The 17803-nt window shown below is 50.5% G+C and overlaps 2 protein-coding genes across 3 annotated transcripts in view; both read left to right on the plus strand.

Moving 5' to 3' along the window:
* The window catches only part of GIGYF2 (GRB10 interacting GYF protein 2), a 76769-nt gene extending 71128 nt beyond the window's left edge, over positions 1-5641 (plus strand). For both annotated transcript variants that reach the window (XM_086618472.1, XM_086618473.1), the window contains 3 exons: positions 813-982; positions 1354-1501; positions 3551-5641. In XM_086618472.1, the coding sequence (XP_086474598.1) occupies positions 813-982; positions 1354-1501; positions 3551-3618 (386 nt within the window). In that variant the 3' untranslated portion in view covers positions 3619-5641. The remainder of the gene's footprint in view (positions 1-812; positions 983-1353; positions 1502-3550) is intronic.
* A 2225-nt stretch (positions 5642-7866) lies between these two features.
* SNORC (secondary ossification center associated regulator of chondrocyte maturation) lies at positions 7867-17240 on the plus strand. Its single transcript, XM_009987192.2, has 3 exons — positions 7867-7939; positions 16197-16382; positions 17131-17240. Exons 1-3 carry the CDS (start codon positions 7867-7869, stop codon positions 17238-17240), a joined length of 369 nt encoding a protein of 122 aa, XP_009985494.2.
* The last annotated feature ends 563 nt before the right edge of the window (positions 17241-17803 follow it).

Below are 17803 nucleotides of genomic sequence, written 5' to 3' on the forward strand. Positions count from 1 at the left end.
GTCCAAGACCACAAGCCCATACCTTCTTGTAGCAAAACGCTGCAGGCTTCCTACTGCCTCCACCGTGGACCTGTGCAAATCCTTGTGCTTCTGTGGGACCCTTGAACCTGACTGGGGAACCAGTGCTGCCCCAAGAGCCAGGATCACACCTTGCACAATTGCAGTACCACAGCTTCTCTCCTTCAGGGGGAGAGATCCTAGAAGTAACTTGTTGGCCCCAGCTGTGATATACTAACGAGCTGCATCTGGTGTCTGAGGTGAGGCTGGGGCCCTGCAGTGCCATCGTGGTTCACGCACCCACAGTGAGCTTCTGTTCCTTCCAAGGGTGCTTTGTGCCGCCAGTGGCAGCCTGGTGTCCTGGTGTCTTCCTGGCTTGTGGTTTTCTTTGCCTTTCTCCATGTTAAAATAAAACTCAGTGCAACAAAGTTAGCCTAGGGAATAAAAGGTGGTAAAGAAGGCTTGCGAGTGAGCTAGGTGTTGAACTTCAGGTGCTTGCAGGTTAGGTCAGCCACTGTGGAGTGTGGTCTCACATTAAATTGGAGCTTTAAAGCTGGTGGACTATGCACCCTTAGGATTGTCAGGTTTTTTTCCTTCTCGTCATGTTAGCTGGCTTTCTTATCCTTGCTTTGACTGTACAATAGATGAAGCATTGCATCATAGGACCTTACTGTAGAGAACCTAGAAGGGCACCCTGTTTGCCATTGCTACTGGATTAGCAAATATGTGAAACAGAAATCCAAAGTTTGTGTTTATTGCATGCACATGTTCACACATGGACACTCATTGCCTCATGGTCTGCCTTCTTCTTGCAGTTCCCACGTTTGTTTCTTTCCTGAAGGAAGTGGAGTCTCCCTATGAGGTCCATGATTACATCAGAGCCTATCTTGGAGATACTCCTGAGGCCAAGGAGTTTGCCAAGCAGTTTCTTGAGCGCCGTGCCAAACAGAAAGCCAGTCAGCAGCGGCAACAGCAGCAGCAACAGGTAAATCTTACTCACTGTGCTCCTCAGGAGTGTATAGAGACCACGTCTGAGTCTGAAGTGTCTCCATTTCTGCTGGATTGATAGGATGAGCAGGCTTCTACAGGTCATGTGAAACGCAGCGAATAAAGCAGATTTCAAATGGTAACTGCAAAATCAAGTTTCCTTTGTAACTAACAGATGAGGCCAACTGTGGATCAAATACACTTAGCATGCTGCTCCAGGATAGGCTTTAGGAAGATGTGAGGTAAATGTGTTGGCTGGATGCATCAGTGCTGCACACATGATGTAGAAAGTGCTTGGGGCTCTCTGAATGTTTTCAGTATAAAGAAACAAAACTTAATTGCACTTCATAATCTTCCTTTATTTTCTAGGATTCGGTGTGGGGCATGAACCACAGTTCACTACATTCAGTCTTTCAGACCAATCAGAGCAACAACCAGCAATCCAATTTTGAGGCTGTGCAGAGTGGAAAGAAAAAGAAGAAACAGAAGATGGTTCGCGCAGATCCCAGCTTGTTAGGTCAGTGTTAATTTTTAGAAATTAACATTTAATTTAGGAAAAGCCTTGTGGAGCGTGGAGTTCTTGTTATCTGTAGATGAGAATGTTGAATTTGAACAGAAAAGGTACTTGTTGAAGCGTCTTTAGAATTTGTTAGTATTAGAAATTTTAAATCATTAAATAATACATCAGTTTCATGGAAAACTTTTGTCCAACTTTCTCATGAAAAGGCCTTTTCAATACCTTGATTATTAGCTGGAAGCCTTTAAGTAGTTCAGAGATGTCAGTTAAACTGCCTTTCCTCTTTTGAGCTGACCTGTGCCTATTTTGTTGGATTAATATGAATTCATTTCTCTAAGACAAGCACCTTGTCTGTCCTGTCATGAGGAACCGCTTCTTGAGGCTGCCTTTATTCCTTCCTCCCTTTTCACATGACCTAAGCACCCTAGTCAGAAAAGATGGCAAAGATCTTAAGAAAACAAGACAAAAAATGGTCACAAGCTTTCAGTTGGAGGCGGTGGAGATGACATCATTAGTAGTCCTTTTTTTGCTTTTCATTTTCTCTATCTTAATTTTTGTGTGAGGATGGTCGTTAACCAGCCCCTCTAGCATTGATGGGAAGGTTTCTTTAAAGTGGCCTTTAAGATACAAGGGCATCATGTAAGTATGAGTGTAGTGAGCATGGTGTAATGCGTCACTAGTATCCTTGTACAATGAGTATGTCCAAATTTGTGCTGTGGGTGATAAAAAGGAAACTAGGGCACTGCACTGGGCCAGTATTCGTTGTGCTGGTGCCACTCAGTGCATACTTGTATAAAGCAGCCTGGTATTAACCACCTGGAAGTCACTGCTCTTTTAAGGCTCTAACAGGGCCCTGCCTTTGTTTTTTACCTTCTCTCGTTATTCTCAGCAAAATCAATACTTTTCAATTAAATCAATGATTACTGCATTGAAGGATGCTGAACTATTCAGTGGAATCCTGACTTATGCCACCCCAGATGCTCATCTGCCGAGTCTGATCGGGGTCTTCAGTTGAATAGTTTAAAAGCCCGCTTATGTCACGAAGAAGAAATCACTGAATACAATTAAGAAGTTGCAACTGTAAAAGAAATAGCACATGCAGCTTCTTAAAAATCAGTATACTTTTATTACAAAACAATTCCAAAACCTTTTAGGTGACATACTGCCACGAGAGGGAGCTGGAACAATTTTCTTAAACCTTCTGAACAGAGCAATAAATGTCAGGTTTGTGTTCAGTAACCTTACACAGGAAGACTCCTTTCTCTCGTGCTCCATATGGGGTTGGTACCAGCATGAAAACTGGATTTCGATAGGAAAGTTGCATATGGTACATTGGATTTTTTCCGTGTAGGAAATGTTTTTGCTTTTTCACACACTTTTCGCATGTGCATCACGTGCTCAGCACTTATGGTTAAAAAGTCAGGTAGAAGTTTAGGAGCACCTTGAGCCATCTGCATAGCCCTACACAATTCTGTACATTTGCATGTTGTACTCCTGAGATAGAAGACTGTAAAAAAAAAAAAAAAAAAAAAAAAGCATGGAAATACAGGGAATCGCCACTAGATTTCATGGGTATGTGTACATAGACTTTGAAGTAAGGGGTAGAAGCGCTGAGCATGATTCCACCCTTGGATCCTGAGTTCACAAAACATATGTTTCTGTGCCTTGGATGATGTAAGTACAGCGCTGACAGGCGCTTCCGAGTACTGGTTGTGACTGGGGTGTGCTCCCTTCCAAGAGGTCACTGAGGCGCGTCGGCACGGTGCCTAGCTGTGTCTCGTACTGTCTCTGCAGGTGACATCCTGTAAATGAACGTTGAAACCAGGCTGCTTCTGATCTGTTTTTAAAGACCAAGCGATACTTACCTAAGTACACAATTATCTTTGATTTATTAAGGAAATAAAACCAGCTTGGGTGATTATATCTCTAGCCTGCCTGATTTTCCTCCCAGGTTTTAATTTATGTTTTCTTCACTTTATCTTAAATATGCCACTGCATCAAATACAATATCCTGCATCCAGATTTTAACACAACTCCTTTGGCTTACAGGGTTTTCAGTGAACGCCTCATCAGAGCGGCTCAATATGGGAGAAATAGAGACTTTGGAAGACTACTGAGCATGTGCAAATCAACTGGCTTTTCCTGCGTCTGTTAACCATGGATTCTCCGTTTTGGACACAGTGCTCTCCACCATGCGTTCTTCTTCGCCTCGCAGTGAATCACAGAATCAATCATCTCAGGCTGCTTCCTCTGGCCCCAGCAAACCCTTTCTGCCCAGGACTGCACAGACGTTGTTCCTGCTGTCAGCCTAGAGTCGAGCGGACTTTATTCGGAGTCCTGGGAGGGTGGGAGACAGGATTCGTTCGCAAGGAGGCTGATTCGGGCAGCAAGCTTTCACTGTGCTGTGATTTCTTCTGCTGACATACCTGGAAAAAAAAAAAAAATATCAATTGGGATTCTGCAAACCATTGCTTCCCTCTCCTGGTTACTCTTTCCACATCCAACACGTGCAGTCATGGAGAGAGAGAGTTTGTGGTTAACAGATGTTGGTCAAAACCAAAATGCCACACAGATACTGACTTCCGCGCTCCATCAGGGCAAGAGGTGCTCTCCCAAGCCAGGAGTTGCATTCATAAGCTAACGTTAGAACTGGCAACAGCAGGAGAGGGGCGGTGGCGGGCGCAGTTTTGCTTGGGTTGGTTTGAAGTTGCACACCCCCTGCCAGCCCTTCTCAGCACATTGTTTTTGGAGGGAAAGCTCGAGTCTGTCTTCATTAGGTGGTGATGCTGAAGCTGGTGGAGTTCCCCGTCGGCATACTCCAGCCTTCCCGGACAAGTGGGGACTTCTACTCTGGGAAAAAAGCGGGGTGGCATCTCTTCTTTCAGGTTGAATTTACCCCTTAAATGCTACCTTCGGAGGGTTAGGACCAGTTTACTTTGAGCTCTTTTCCTGCAAATTTGTCTCGTTTAAGAGACAGTAGGGTCTCTACCGTGCGGATCTTTGGTGAGGGTGAACACTGGCTTTCAGATATATACCCCAGCAGTCTTAGCTAGTTGTCATTTCAAGCAGTGCTTAGGTTAACGAGCAGAGATGCCCTTTTGTCACGAAGAGAGACTGTGGAGGGCGAAGCTATGTGCAATGACGGCCCTGCTTATCTTCTACACCTTAAACTACTTCACACACCTTCACTGGGATCCATAATGTTTAAGTATTTGTGGAATCATAACCTTCCTCTCTCACCGAAAGATTAACACCACCTTCCCTTCTCCACCTGCCCACGTGCACACACCGCGAAGGAAAGAAAAGGAAAACTGCCAAATGCACTTAGTTTCAACCCCCTGGTCCCGTCTCCCGTTCCCAGAGGGTTATAACCTGCCGAGGGAGATACGCTACAGTTTTGGTGGAGTTGTATAAAGGTGTCTGTCTTTCTGTCATCACTGCCTAAAGAAAACAGTTCGAGTTGCTCAAGAGCAGTTTGGCTTTGGATTTTATTTCGTTTGGTTTATTCATTTTTTGGGGTCACCTTCCCCCCTCCTCCTCTTCCTCCTCTCTCTTCCCCCTGCCCCCAAACATGTACAGTAACTATACAGAGACTGCTGCAGACTTGTATATAGTTTTTGGATCCAATAGCATGGAGAGACTTGGAACTGTTGCAAATCTGGTCTCCCTGTCTCCTTTGCTTTGTAAATTCATAAAAGGGGGAAGAGGGGTAGTTAAAATGTTTACAAAACTTTAAACTCCCTCTGAACTTTTGCCAGTGTCGGGGGGGAATAAGAGAGAACTTAAATAAAACCTGGTTGTATTATATCTGAGAGAAAACTTTCTGCTTGCTTTTGTCGAAGCTGAGTTTTGAGATAACCCCTGGTGCTAAAACTGACCCCAAACTTGACTCGCATCAGTTTTCATCAAGAAACAACAAGCAAATACACGGGATGTGGATCAACAACTGCTGCTTTATTTCTTCCCTGGTGAGGAATACTGGTGGGTTTTTTTCCTACTTGATAATTTTAGAGTGCAAATAAACACCAGTAAGTTGGGATTGGAAAATTCTGACAAGAAAGCTTTAATTTCCCCCCTGCTCTCTGCACAGAAACACGTGCATTCACGCTCGTGGTGTTTATGCAGGAGAGATGGAGCCACGGCTGGTTTTCTGTTACTCCAGACACTCGGCCATGGAGCCTTTCTTTGCCAGTCGGTAACCACCCCACCCGCTCCAGTTCCCTTCCTTAAATGAGAGGTTTTATTTCTCACCTCAGTGTAAAGTCCACATGGACACCTTGTAGGCTTCCTTTTTTTAGACAAAAATCTTAATTTTTCTTTTTTTCTACTTGCTACTTGTTTTCGTGTGGAAAATCCCAGTAAAAGTTGATGGTAAAGGTCTTTTTTCCATTCACGGGGTCACAAAGAACATGAAGTCAGTAAAGAACTAACTTCTACAGTAGCTTTGCGTTATGTTTAGCTGATGTCTTGGAGAGAAGAGTACATGTTTAGGCTGATAATTTAACTTTTAACATCCTTATTTATTTATTTTTAGTGTGAAAGGTATCTGGTTCATAAGTACTTTCTGGTTTTTAATGGTGTGATCTAATTTCTACAAGCTAATTTTGAACTTCTCTATACTGTGTAAAAAGAAGCAAAAGCCTGTGAGTTTCCAGCCCAGCTGGCGAGCCGGAAGGGAACAGTTCACCAGCTGCCAAATGAAAATGCGGAAATGCAAGCAGGGAAAACGTGCAATAATTTGTCAGACCCCGAGGACCTTGCTGGGCTTCTGAGAACTTGTAGATAATGGACCAGTGGGGAAGATCTTGCTCTTAGTATTTTAGTATTCTGGCTTCTGTATTCAGTACAAGGGTAAGACGGTGGCATGTTCAGATTGTGTGCCGAGGTGACTGCCCACCCTGTTACCTTCTGTGACGAGCAAGGCCTCCTTCTATAGCAGAGGTCACTTGGGTCAGGAGGGATGGGCAAGACAGGAGCTGCGGCTTCGTGCCTACTGCTGAGTGTGTATTTATGCGCTTCCAGATCCTTTTTGAACAAACTTGAGCCTGGAAAGCTAACGGGGCTTTGATCCGAGTTTGAAAGCTGATGTTGAATTTGACACTAGAGATGTCTGAGGGTTTTTTCAAGCACGTTTCACCAGGTTGCTTCGGAACTTTTTGTTTCGCGGCAGGGACGGTGCTTGGTCTTCTCTCTTCTTCCTGCTTCCTCTGGCAGCCAGGTGCCTTGGCAAAGAACCGCAGCGAGCGGAATGGCTTACAGGGACACCTGAACTGTACCTGGCTGCCTGTCAGTGCCAAAAGGCAGAGAGATCCCTTAGCAGAAAAATCTGAAACTGGACTTTAAGACAAAACTACTTGTGTCCCATTTTCAGACCACAAAGAACTGACACTGGGGACGGTTATGTGCTTCATTATGTCTTTTTCTGAACAGAAACCGTGAAGTATTTCATCCTCGTATCAACTTGAAAAAAATCCCAACGAAATCCTTCTGTTGCCCTTTCTGTACACTTCATCCGTTCCCAAGTCTCCATGGGTGCAAACGTGATTTGAAACAAACCTCAGTTTTCTCGGCTGTGAACTTGTCAGGAGCGCGCTCAGAGGGGAGGGACGGAGTGGCAGAGGGTTGCAGGAGGAGGCAGTGTCTGTGCAGCTCGCATCCGAGGAGGATGCCGGCCTCGCCTGGCGAAGGAGGCTCTCCTGGAAGGCTCTTACCAGGTTTTAACGGGCAGTTCTGCCAGCGGAGACCACAGGCGGCTCCTAGTCCACCTCCGTAAGTGTTACACCCAGAAAACAAGGATGCCACGGAGCTGCTCTGGCTCTGTTTCAGAGCATTTTAGCCTCAAAAGATTGAGGCCCTTGTTCTTTGCTGTGCCCACCCTGGAAAGACCACCGCTGCCCTGCACGCCCAGGAGAGAGCTAAGCCCTCAAGCGGTCTGCTTGGTTTCAGGGTTAGCTGCCCCAACAGCTCCTCTGTTATTTCCCGTGTGGTGGGATGGCCGGCCAGGGAGGGAAGGCATTCTAGGAGCATCCCCGTGTCCTCTGGGAAGGGCTCGCCAACAACTGCTCGTGTGTGCTGGCCTGGCAGGGTGACGGATGCGTAACGGCCGGGCTGCCTGTGGGGCTGTAGGCACTCGTTTCGGAGGGTGGAGCTGCCTTCGGGAGGAGGTGCGCTCTAGAAGGCGGAGAGGGAGAGTCTCTGCTGGGCTTTGCACTCTCTCTATCCACTGGCTGTTGTGAAGGAAAGTTGGTTGGTTTTTTTTTCAACCTGACTGGACAAAGTTTTTATTATACCAGTGAAATTTCCGAGTTGTTTCATACTTTGAAGAGTTTTAAGAATTCCTGCTGCCGCTTTTCCTGAGGGAAGCCATGCCCTACCACAGAGTCCTTCGCCTGGTCCTGCTAACGCTGTGCGGCATCCTGGTCCCTGCTGTGCTGGCAGGTAAGGAGCTTTGTTTGCATTTAAAGCCCAGAAGCACGGGAGGTCTTTTACTGGCTTGCCTCTTTCTCGTTCCTCTCCTTGCACACCTTCTCTTCCTCTCCTAAAAATATCCATAAGTATTTACTGAGTTATAATTGAGTAATGGAAACTAGCTTTGGAATCAGCGGATCGGTGGTGAGTAGGAATATATTCCCCATCCTGAGACCATGTTTGTTGAGGAAAACAGAAAATCCTTCATGATTTTTCCTTAGCTGAAGAGCAGCAGCAGCGCCGTGAGCGTTGGTGGCAGTTGGTCAGTAGGCAGGCCGGTCGCCAGTGGACGAGGGGCTCTTGGCAGTTGATGGGACAGGTTCCCCGTCAGCTTGTAACAGTGGGAAGAAGTTACAATCATGGAATGTTTTTCTCTGGCTAAAGCATGTGTGCCCATTTCTGGTTCCTTCTGTGCCTTCTGCTGCAGCAGAGCACCTCACAGCCGCTGTGAACGCGTCGGTTGGCTTGGTGAAGGGCTGGAGCGTGCATCCCGGGTTCAGGGAGGTGATGGGAACGGTCAGTGAGAGACACCTGTTCTGTGAGGCACTGTGGTTTAAGGAGATGTTGGTAATTTCAGCCTTACCTGCTGAAATTTCCCACCTTCCACCTTTCCCACCTTCAGCACAGCCATGCTGGCTAAGGGGAACCGAGGGCACAGTCGGCTTCGAGGGCTGGCTTTTACTGGGCTTTCACAAATGGAAAACTGGCTTCCAGAGCGACTCGTGATGGGCTCTGAGCGTACGGGTGGGAACTCCGGTGGGGAACTGCCTCTCTTGAAGCCTCTCTAAGAGCAGGTGAGGGTGAAGCGATGGCTCAGGCCAAGGTAACAGGCGAGAGCACAGCGCTTGTTTTCCTAAATTCTTGTCCTGTTTTCCAAGACCTGGAGCAAGGCTGGATTCCAGTTCCCTCCCAGTTCGTTCTGAGCATCTTGCCTAGCAGGGTGATCCCAGCCAGCTATCCAGCAGATGAAATTATTTCTTTTTAAAGGAACATTCATACAGGTAGGGAAACTTATCACTGTGCCTAGCTGGAACATCTGCGGGTGCAAGAACAGAACTACCGTAGCTGGTATTTCCCCCACAAATCCTCCCCCTGTAGGACACCTCACTGGGAAACCTTTAAAATAACTAAGAAACAAGCACTAAAAAGTGGATGTTTTCCTTCTCAAATCCTGAGCTTTATTTTTTTTTTTCCTGTAGTGGAATGTTAATCGCTTAAGCACAGTTTCAGTTTGTAGCTTGCTCATGCTCCCAGCTGCAGTGGTCTTCCCCAAAAACAGGTAAGTTTTTTTCTTAACTGTTAACAGTATTTCACTCTGCAGAAATTGATTAATTTCCAGTGAAAATTTGATCACTTTCCTCTCTGAGCTAGGATTTCTTTTACGCTATCTTAAATTTCCAGTATTCGGTGTGTATTTACTCCGTCTCCTGCCTTGCCAGCTCTCCCATGGACTTCCTCGGTGATGCAGCCGTGGTTTGTACCAAACTGTCGCTGCCTCCCTGTGACACGCTGCTCCCGTGAAATACCCCACATCCACTCGATTGCTTTACTGGGTGAGCCACGCTTGCGCGGTGAGGCCAGTAGCTTTCCAAGAGCTTTGTACCGATGAGTGCAACGCTCTGATCCTGCGGTGCAGACCAGACCCCTGGCCTTCTCTCTGTCACCTTGGAGCGGTTTGAGGCCCTCTTGAGTTTGTTCTTCTCTGGGACATGAGGAAACCAGCCTGTATGGTAAGCCATCCCAGGAGCAGAGTGATTTTTCTGCTGCATTAGGAGTTGGAGAGGTACCTCCCCCCAGTACAGGGGCTTTCACCGCTCAGTGGAATTTTTTTCTGCTTTTCACCCCCTTAGAAAAGGAAATTTCCTGCCTTGTGCAGACAAAGAAGGGGACGGGCACACAGACAGCCCTCTGGTCCCTGCGCACACGCGTGCAGCCCTGACTTTCTGTAAACAAGTTTATTTAACATTCATCAGAACCGCAGCTCCGCGCTCCGGGCGCTCGCACATCACAGGCTGCCCTTTGTGCTGCTCTGAAGGCCTCTTTTCATCCCTGCGCTGGCCCTGAGCCCGCTGTGGCTACCTGGAGCTGGACAGCCCATTGCTGGCCTCGGAGTTCACCCAGCCCCTGGCCTCCGGTGTCAGCACCTCGTACTTTCTGCAGCAAAGCCCTCCGGGGTGAGCAGGAGAGGGATCTGCTGTGGAGAGGGCTGCAGCTGATGCCAGCTGTGCAGACCCCAGGTCCGGAATGAGTCTTTCCTTCCTTTTTGGATTTAATTTCATCACGGCGGTGACTCAGAGCTACCTAGTACCAAAACCCTTGGGTAAGGGCTCAGGAGTTCAGCAGGACATGAAGGATCTCACTGGCAGCTGAGGTTCCTGTCTGGGTGTAGCAGTCAGAGCGCTTTTGGGGTGCTGGTGGGTTGCGTACCTTCATCTGGCTTCTTGCCCAGCCAGTTGGGTTTCCTGGATGGTTTGGTCAGGGCTCTGCGACTGGGAAAAATCTGAATTTCTTCTCTTGAGTTACTCAGCTCTTTCCAATATCTCGTTTGCCAAAGATGGGGAAACAACCGAGTCTTTAACCCACTTTGCCCACGTCACCGAGGCGCAACAAGAAACAGCCAGTTCAAGGACTTTGTGCACGCCCAAACTCCCTCCACTTCTGCTGTCTCCAAACCCGGGTGGCACTGAGGTCCAGAGCACAGGAGGACTGTGAAGAGCTGAATTCCAGCCCCCCCCCCCAGCCCCCATCAGCAAAACCAACTTCAATCCACTTAATGGATTCAGAGCTCCAAGTGAAGTGGTAATTAGTAAAAAAGCCTTTGCAAGGCCTTGTCTTCCGTTTCGTGTATATATTTTGTAGCTAAACTCTGCTGTGGGCTCATGAACTTCTCTGTTTTGAGCCGATGTGGAAATCCCTTATACTGCCGTAGCACATCAGAAGACGTATGAGGAAAAAAAGCAGCAGAGCAGGAGATAGTCTCTGTTAGGCTAAAGGAGAAGGTACAGGAGACCTTGTCCAAGAACATCTTCCTGTAGCATCTCCTGTGTCTTCATTTTCAACAGCAGGAGAGTAGAAAATTATTGGGAAGTTTTTAAAGTTCGAGTTCTAGAATGTGAGAAGCAGTAAATAGGCTTTGTCAGGCACATTTGTTTGAGCAGCCTGATCTAGGGGAAAGTGTCCCTGCCCATGGCAGGGGGATTGGAACTAGATGATCTTTAAGGTCCCTTCCAACCCAAACCATTCCCTGATTCTATGAATTTTCTTTAAAAGATGCAGTTGTTCCAGCAGGTCCATCCACACTTACAGCAAGTCTTTGTACTCACACTTGCTCAGCACCAATGCTCCTCATAAATAACTGACATTAGTATGAGCTCCCAGTACTAAGGTTACTGGACTGGAAGTGGAGAGCATCCTCTGGAAAGCAGCAGGTGACCATAACCTTTCCCCCACTCCCTGTAATGGATGTAATACGAAGACACAGAAATCTGTAGTGAGGAATAAAAGCCCCCAGGTTCTGAGAAGGGCGTGAGCTGTGGAGTTGGATGCCATTAAGTTGACCCGTGAACTGTTGTGACTGCAGAAGCTGTGTGCGGTGCTCAGGTTACAGCGGGTGCCCTTGCCTCTTTCCCAGGACCGCCGATGGGCGTCTGTGTCCTATTGAGGCACTCATTTCTGTCACTGTGAGCATAAACTTGTCACGAAATGGAGGAGGAAGGTCTCATTCTCATCTCCTGTTGACAGGCTGAGAGGTGCTGAAACCAGCTTGTATGAGGAAGAGTATTGGTGACTGGTGAGCGATCTCCAGGGATGAAGCTGTTAGAGGGCCACATCTGCCTGCCTTGAGGTCTTGCAGTCTACCTGTGGGAAGGTTCTGGCTGGTTGTTCGGGATGTCTTGAAGGATCATTCAGATTTCATTGGCTTCCTCAAGAGCTATCACTTGTGGAGACCTTTCCAGTCCTGTCTTTCAATCACCGAGTATCTGGGGCACCAGCTACCATGTCACTGGGGGAGCTCACCTCACCTCCTTCTCACTGAGCATGGAAATCGTGGTTTCATCAAGTCACCTTTGCTGTCATTTGTTCTAAATCTCGCTGAAGTCCTGGTGGGTCCCTCCATCGTTCAGAAAACGGTCTATTTCCTTCACAGTATAGTAACTCTGGTACTCTCTGACCTCAGTTGTAACTAACCTGTGCTGGAGAGAGGGAGCATATGCAGTGCAGTATAGATATTTCCCTGAAATAAGGCAATTTGTACTGTCAACCTATGGGAAGGAAGAGGTGCCGTTCTCCACCTGGCCTGTTGCAAAACACTGAAATACTTTTAGACCCATTTTTGGGGGGTTCCACCTGCTGTCCCTGCAGCACAGCTAATGCAGGGTGCTCTCAACCAGATGTTAAATTTCTGGTCTTGCAATGGATGATGTGTTTTGAGTGTGTTTCTTGGTAGTTCTTTACTTCTACAAAGTTCTTGGGTGAAGAGGACTACCATGCACTACCTTGCCCTTGATATTTGGTTTCCAAGCCTCGATGGCACCCTCATCACTTCAGATTGCAATGCATTTGGGTTGTTTTCACAAGTGGAAAACCAGCTCTGGAGCTGTCACTCGAAGGCATTTGTTGGGGTGCACACACTGTGCCCTCGTTATTGCAGTCAGGACGACACTAACCATGCAGGTGGGCAGGCCTGGCTGTTCTGGTGCTGCTTCTCTTGTAGATCATCTTTAGAGTCCTGGGCTCCTGCTTACGCACAGAGAAACTGAGCCCAGGAGGGAGAGGGACTTGAGGTGGTCACACAAAACGTCAGCAGCAGAGCAGAGAACTGATCTCCTGAATTGAGTCCCATGCCTGTGCTTACAGCCCATCCAGCCAGAGTGTACCCAACAGGTGACTGGAAGAGGCCTTGTGTCTCACTTGGATGGGGCACACTTTATCAGTGGTGGTTTGTGGCACCTACACAAGCTCTGTCCTTCCCCCTTGCCTTTCGTGCTTTGACCGGAGGACTGGAATGGGAGTGTGGCGTTTGATGCGGCTCCATTAGAGGTCTGCTGCACTCCGCCAGCAGCAGCGTGGCCGGCACTTGCTGGGACTGTCAGGGTACTGCGGAGGGGAGTGGATGTGACTGCTTGTTGAAGAAACCAGCTGGATATGTGGGGATAGTTGGATGGGTGGTTGTGCAGCTTCTCAAACGGGTGGGAACGGAGGCACGCGAGGACATGAGCTGTTAGTTTAGGAGGGAGAATCAAAGGCACGTCTTAGAAAGAAGTGCTGGTTGCACAGAGGCGCGCTCCCAGGCTGCAGCAGTTTGCTCTGGAGAGACCTGCCTGCTGGCAGCTTTCTCTGGGGACGGTGCTTGTGTTTGGCTTTGTGCTCCGCCGCCCCGCGTGCCTGCTGCAGGGCTCTCGGCGTCTGCGCTGGCAGCGTCGAGGTGCAGGGCCCGAAGAGGAGGCCCAGCAGTAAGCCCCGGCTCCTGATGGCGACACGGATATTGCACTTCATGCACATGCACGACACTGCTGCTGCTTCTGAGCTGGCGACCCCTGTTAGCCAGGCGCTGCGCCCCACTGAAAGGGGTTGTGTTTCCCTTGGTCCAAGCGCCGTTGAGGTAAAACCGCAAGAACTCGGGGACAGAAAACTCATGTTTAGCACACTCTGCTCTTTCTGCGAGGGAGAACTGAGAGCATGTTTTCATCAGATGAGGAGAATTAACAAAATACATATCCAGAAGCCATCCAGGACTCTATCCAGGTCTTAAAAAAATCACTGAGATCATAAACAAATTAGACCATTTCCTCTTTACTTGGTTATCAAAAATAAGCTCTGTGTCCTGCTTAGAGAGCTGCAATAAATTTTTCAGGAATTAGATGCACTGGGGACAGGAGAGACTTTCTGGGACTTCTGAGTCTGGTTAGAAAAAGAGCCTTTGCGCTACGGTGGGGAAGGGTAGCGCTCCCTCCTCATTCTTTGGAGAACGGGGAGTTGGAAAGACCCTGTCCAGGTCCTACAGCCTCCCTGGACGTTTCATCCATCTGTTATAGATCATCTGAGCGAACACCTTTCCCCCAAGGTCGGATGCGAGGGGTACACCCAGCTCTTTTGGCTCAGAAGAAAACATTCTTGGGAAATGCAACAATGACATTCTCCCAGCGTGGTGTTCCTTTGCCAGGTGGGAGCGGCTGCAGTGTTGGTGCTGGCCCTGGTGGTGTTGACACAGTCAGGAAGGTTGTAGCTGGAGCGTAGCTCATCTGTGGGGAGTTTCTCCACTTGCCAAAGCAGCCTGGAACCGGGGCGTCAAGTGTGACGTGTTTGGTCTGTGCCTAAACCAACAGCTTTGTGGTGCCACCATTGCTAACTAAATAGCCCCAGCTCCGCTCGGTTCCTTTCCCTGTTTTTTTAACTACTTTTACCCACTAAATTCTGTATTTCCTCCTCATCTGTCCTCTGGTAGTTAAACCACAGGATTTGTAGGAGAGAGGTCTGCTGGAAATGGCACTTTCTGGAAGATCCTCTGGATGGCACGTAAGTCTCCAACTCTGCGGATTGGTTTTGCAGGACAGGCTGGGAAGGACCCTACAACGGGCTCAGGTGTTTCTGGGAAGTCCTCATGGAGCACAGACCTCTTGGGCGCTTGTACTGGGGACCCAGGATGTCACCTGTGATGCAGTGACCACAGATGTACCGAGTGTGCGAGGACGTTGTATTGGCTTCTCCTCCCAGCTTCTCCCTGGTGGGTCAGCCAGCCGGGTGCACTGGTCTTGCTGCCCAACTGAACTGGCATAGGCTGCAGACCGGAGGCTCATTTGTCTCTGTTGCTCATTGGGCCAGAGTGGAGCGTGGCAGCTGCCTCGCTGAAAACCCTGTAGCTTTTACGACTCGAGAAAGGAGTTTCCCAAACTTGTCTAGAACCTGTTGTGTTCTGAGCCTGCAGGCAGCCTTGAGCAGCTCCGGGGACGGTGGGTGCTGCTCTTTGATGGGAGCCCTGTGGCGTGCGGCGAGTCCCGGCAGTGGGTTTGTACAGGCAGTAACAGTGAGTGTTGTGGTGGTGGCCCTCCTGTTCCTTCCAACGCAGGGCTCCTATGGGAGAGCAAAGCGTGGCGGAGCCTGTAAGCGCTGATTCTTCAGCTCGCGCTCTTCCCACGAAGTGCCAGCTGCCTGCGGGGAGGTGGAGAGGGCTCCAGCTGCTTCAGGCTGGGGCTGTTGCTGCCAAGATGTGCTGCTGCTGCCGCCTCTCTTGCTGGGCCAGGGACAGCCTGGGCCAGGTCTCCAAGTGCCCCTGGTACACTGAGACACCCATGCCAGAGGTGGGGTCCCTTGCCCTGGGGAACCCAGGCTGCCGGCTCTGGCTCCTCTGACACCCTTTTGCCCAGCCCTGGTAACCATGGTGTCAGTTCAGGTGGGCCCTTGGATGCTGTTCATTTTCCTCCCCCACCTTTTTTTCCCCATCCCAGTGCAACATTCCCAGTGGTTTCAGCAGGGAGCTGTGGAATGTCTCCCACTCCCGCCAGGGCCCACCCGAACAAGCCGGGCATTGACAGGGAGCGCTCGGCTCAGCCACACGCAGACAGGGAGGGCTCTCTGGTTTGGTCCCTGACCCCGCAGGGGGAAGAAATAACAGGAGGTGAATGGTAACATCAAACAGAGCCCAGCCCAGCTTTCGTCTTCCCAGCACGGCGCGGAGGTGGGGCAGAGGGAAGTCAGGGCTCTGGGGCTCCCATGTGCGAGAGCCATGTCCTGCACAGTGCCAGCGCCTCTGGCATCCTATGCTGCATGGGGTGGTGGTGCAGGACAGAAGGGCCCTGAGACGCTGTGAATTTGGCCGGTGCAGGTGGCCTCTGCCTGTTGCAGGAACGTGACGGTCCCTCCCAGCCCAGTCTCGTGGGCATCCACGAGCAAACTGGCTGCAGATGTTCATGCACGGGCAGAGGTCGCATGGTTGTGGGGAGCTCCCTGTCATCCCGTGTGTACACCAGGTTGCCTCAGAAGCCTGTGGCAGCGTGGTTCCATCCCAGGGCATGGACGTTGCCTTCAGCTGCTCTTGGTGTTGTTCTGCAGCGGTGGTGCCCTCCCAGAGATGGACTTTGCACTACCAGGTTTCTCAGCCCTCAGGTCACCCTCCATCTACACCAGGGCAGGCGACTGGAGCCCAGGGACCTGCTGAGCTGCAGCTGTCACCAGCAGCCTGGCTGGGACCACCTGTGCCTGTGAGTGACCGTGGGTGCTTGTCTCCCAGCAGAGTACCCGCAGGGCCCGGTCCCCACCCTCTGGAACGAGCCGCCCGAGCTGCCCTCTGGAGCCGGCCCCTTCGATGCCGCCACCACCACAGCCCGGCTCTCAGATGCCACCGCCTTCCCCCCATACACCTCCGAGCTGGAGCCCGAGGACACCACCCACCTGCACCGGCTGGACACCGGGAATGGTATGTGGCTGCGCGGTGAGCTGCCCATGGGTCGCTCCCACAGTGGCTTGGGATGCCCTTGCTGTGGATTTGATATTTATGGGCCTGTCACCTCCCAAGAGGTTGGCTGAGCCATCAGAGTTGGCCTGTTCCCAGCCCCGCTGCTGGGGTAGAAGGGCGTGTGTATCGCCTGCTCAGGGAATCTTCCCTGCCGAAAAGCCTCTGGCACGGAGTGCTTGCCAGCCCCAGAGCAGCTGCCGAGGCCTTTCTTCCTGCCCTGGTCTGACGTGTCCCAGGAGGCACCTGCAGAGAGTGCCTTGAACCCAGGCAGGGCTCTCCAGGGCAACACCGTGTCTAAAGCTCTTTGAACAGGGAGCGTGGCCACCTTTCCTGGCTCCTGAACTCCAGCGAACGCCTGTGGAGATGCCGTTCTGCAACAAGCAAAGCAGCTCTTGGTGCGGGTGTTAACCAGGACAATAGGGAAGCTGAGCGCCAAAGACCCACTTTGTGGCAGCCGTCCTTGTCATGGGGAGCTGGCGAAGGACGCAGTGGCTGGCTCCAGGGCACAGGAGTTGGGGCACAGGACCACCCCTCGGCTGCGTGGGGACAGGGGAGCAGGGCCACCATGGCTGCTGCAGGGAGCTCCAGGGCAGGAGCGTGGCTCAATGGCTGGGGACATGCTGGGTGTGGGAGTGACCCCCATAGCCCTTCCTGCCTGGGACCCACCGGCTCTGCTGACCTTATGCCACCTTGTTCTCTGTCCCTGCAGGCTCGCTGGGGCCCGGAGCGATCGGAGCCATTGTCATCGCCTCCCTCCTGGGTACGTCTGTGCTTGTGGCCTTGGTCGTCATCACGCTGAGAAAGTTCTCGGCCTCCTGAACTCAATAAAAGATCGTTCTGTGACACAACCAGCCTCCTGCCCTCAACTGCCCCCACTCCCCGTCTGCCCAGGGCCCCCTGGGGAGAATGTTGCCATGGGCATGGGAAAAGGCACTCGAGCTTCTGTCCTGGGCAGCAAAGCTGCACCCTAAGAGCCCTTCGCTCTTAGCGGGCGGATCTCTGGGCACATGCAGACCTGGCAGGCTTGACCACAGCAGGCAGTGTCAGCCCCCCGGTCAGGAGCAACCTGCAGCAGTGAGTGGCTTTGCACTGGTAGCCTTGGTGTAGTCTGGGTGGTGGTAATGGTGTTGGGCATCACCTTGCACAGCTTTCCTTGGGAAGGGCTGGTTCGGTTGGTGTAAACCACCCCAGTGCTTCCCCAGTCTCACCCCACCCCATGTGTTCAGCCCCGCTTCTACCCTCTGTGTTCAGGCCAGTTGCCCCTCACCAGTCACACTGAAGGGGACTGGGGAGGAGGCGAGCAGTTGGTGCGGAGGGAGGAAGAAGACGCAGGCATGTTGCTTTGGCACTGGCTTGCTCAGCTATATTTTATCACACAAAAA

The sequence above is a fragment of the Tauraco erythrolophus genome, chromosome 11 (assembly GCF_009769465.1).
Source record: "Tauraco erythrolophus isolate bTauEry1 chromosome 11, bTauEry1.pri, whole genome shotgun sequence".
Taxonomy (NCBI): domain Eukaryota; kingdom Metazoa; phylum Chordata; class Aves; order Musophagiformes; family Musophagidae; genus Tauraco; species Tauraco erythrolophus.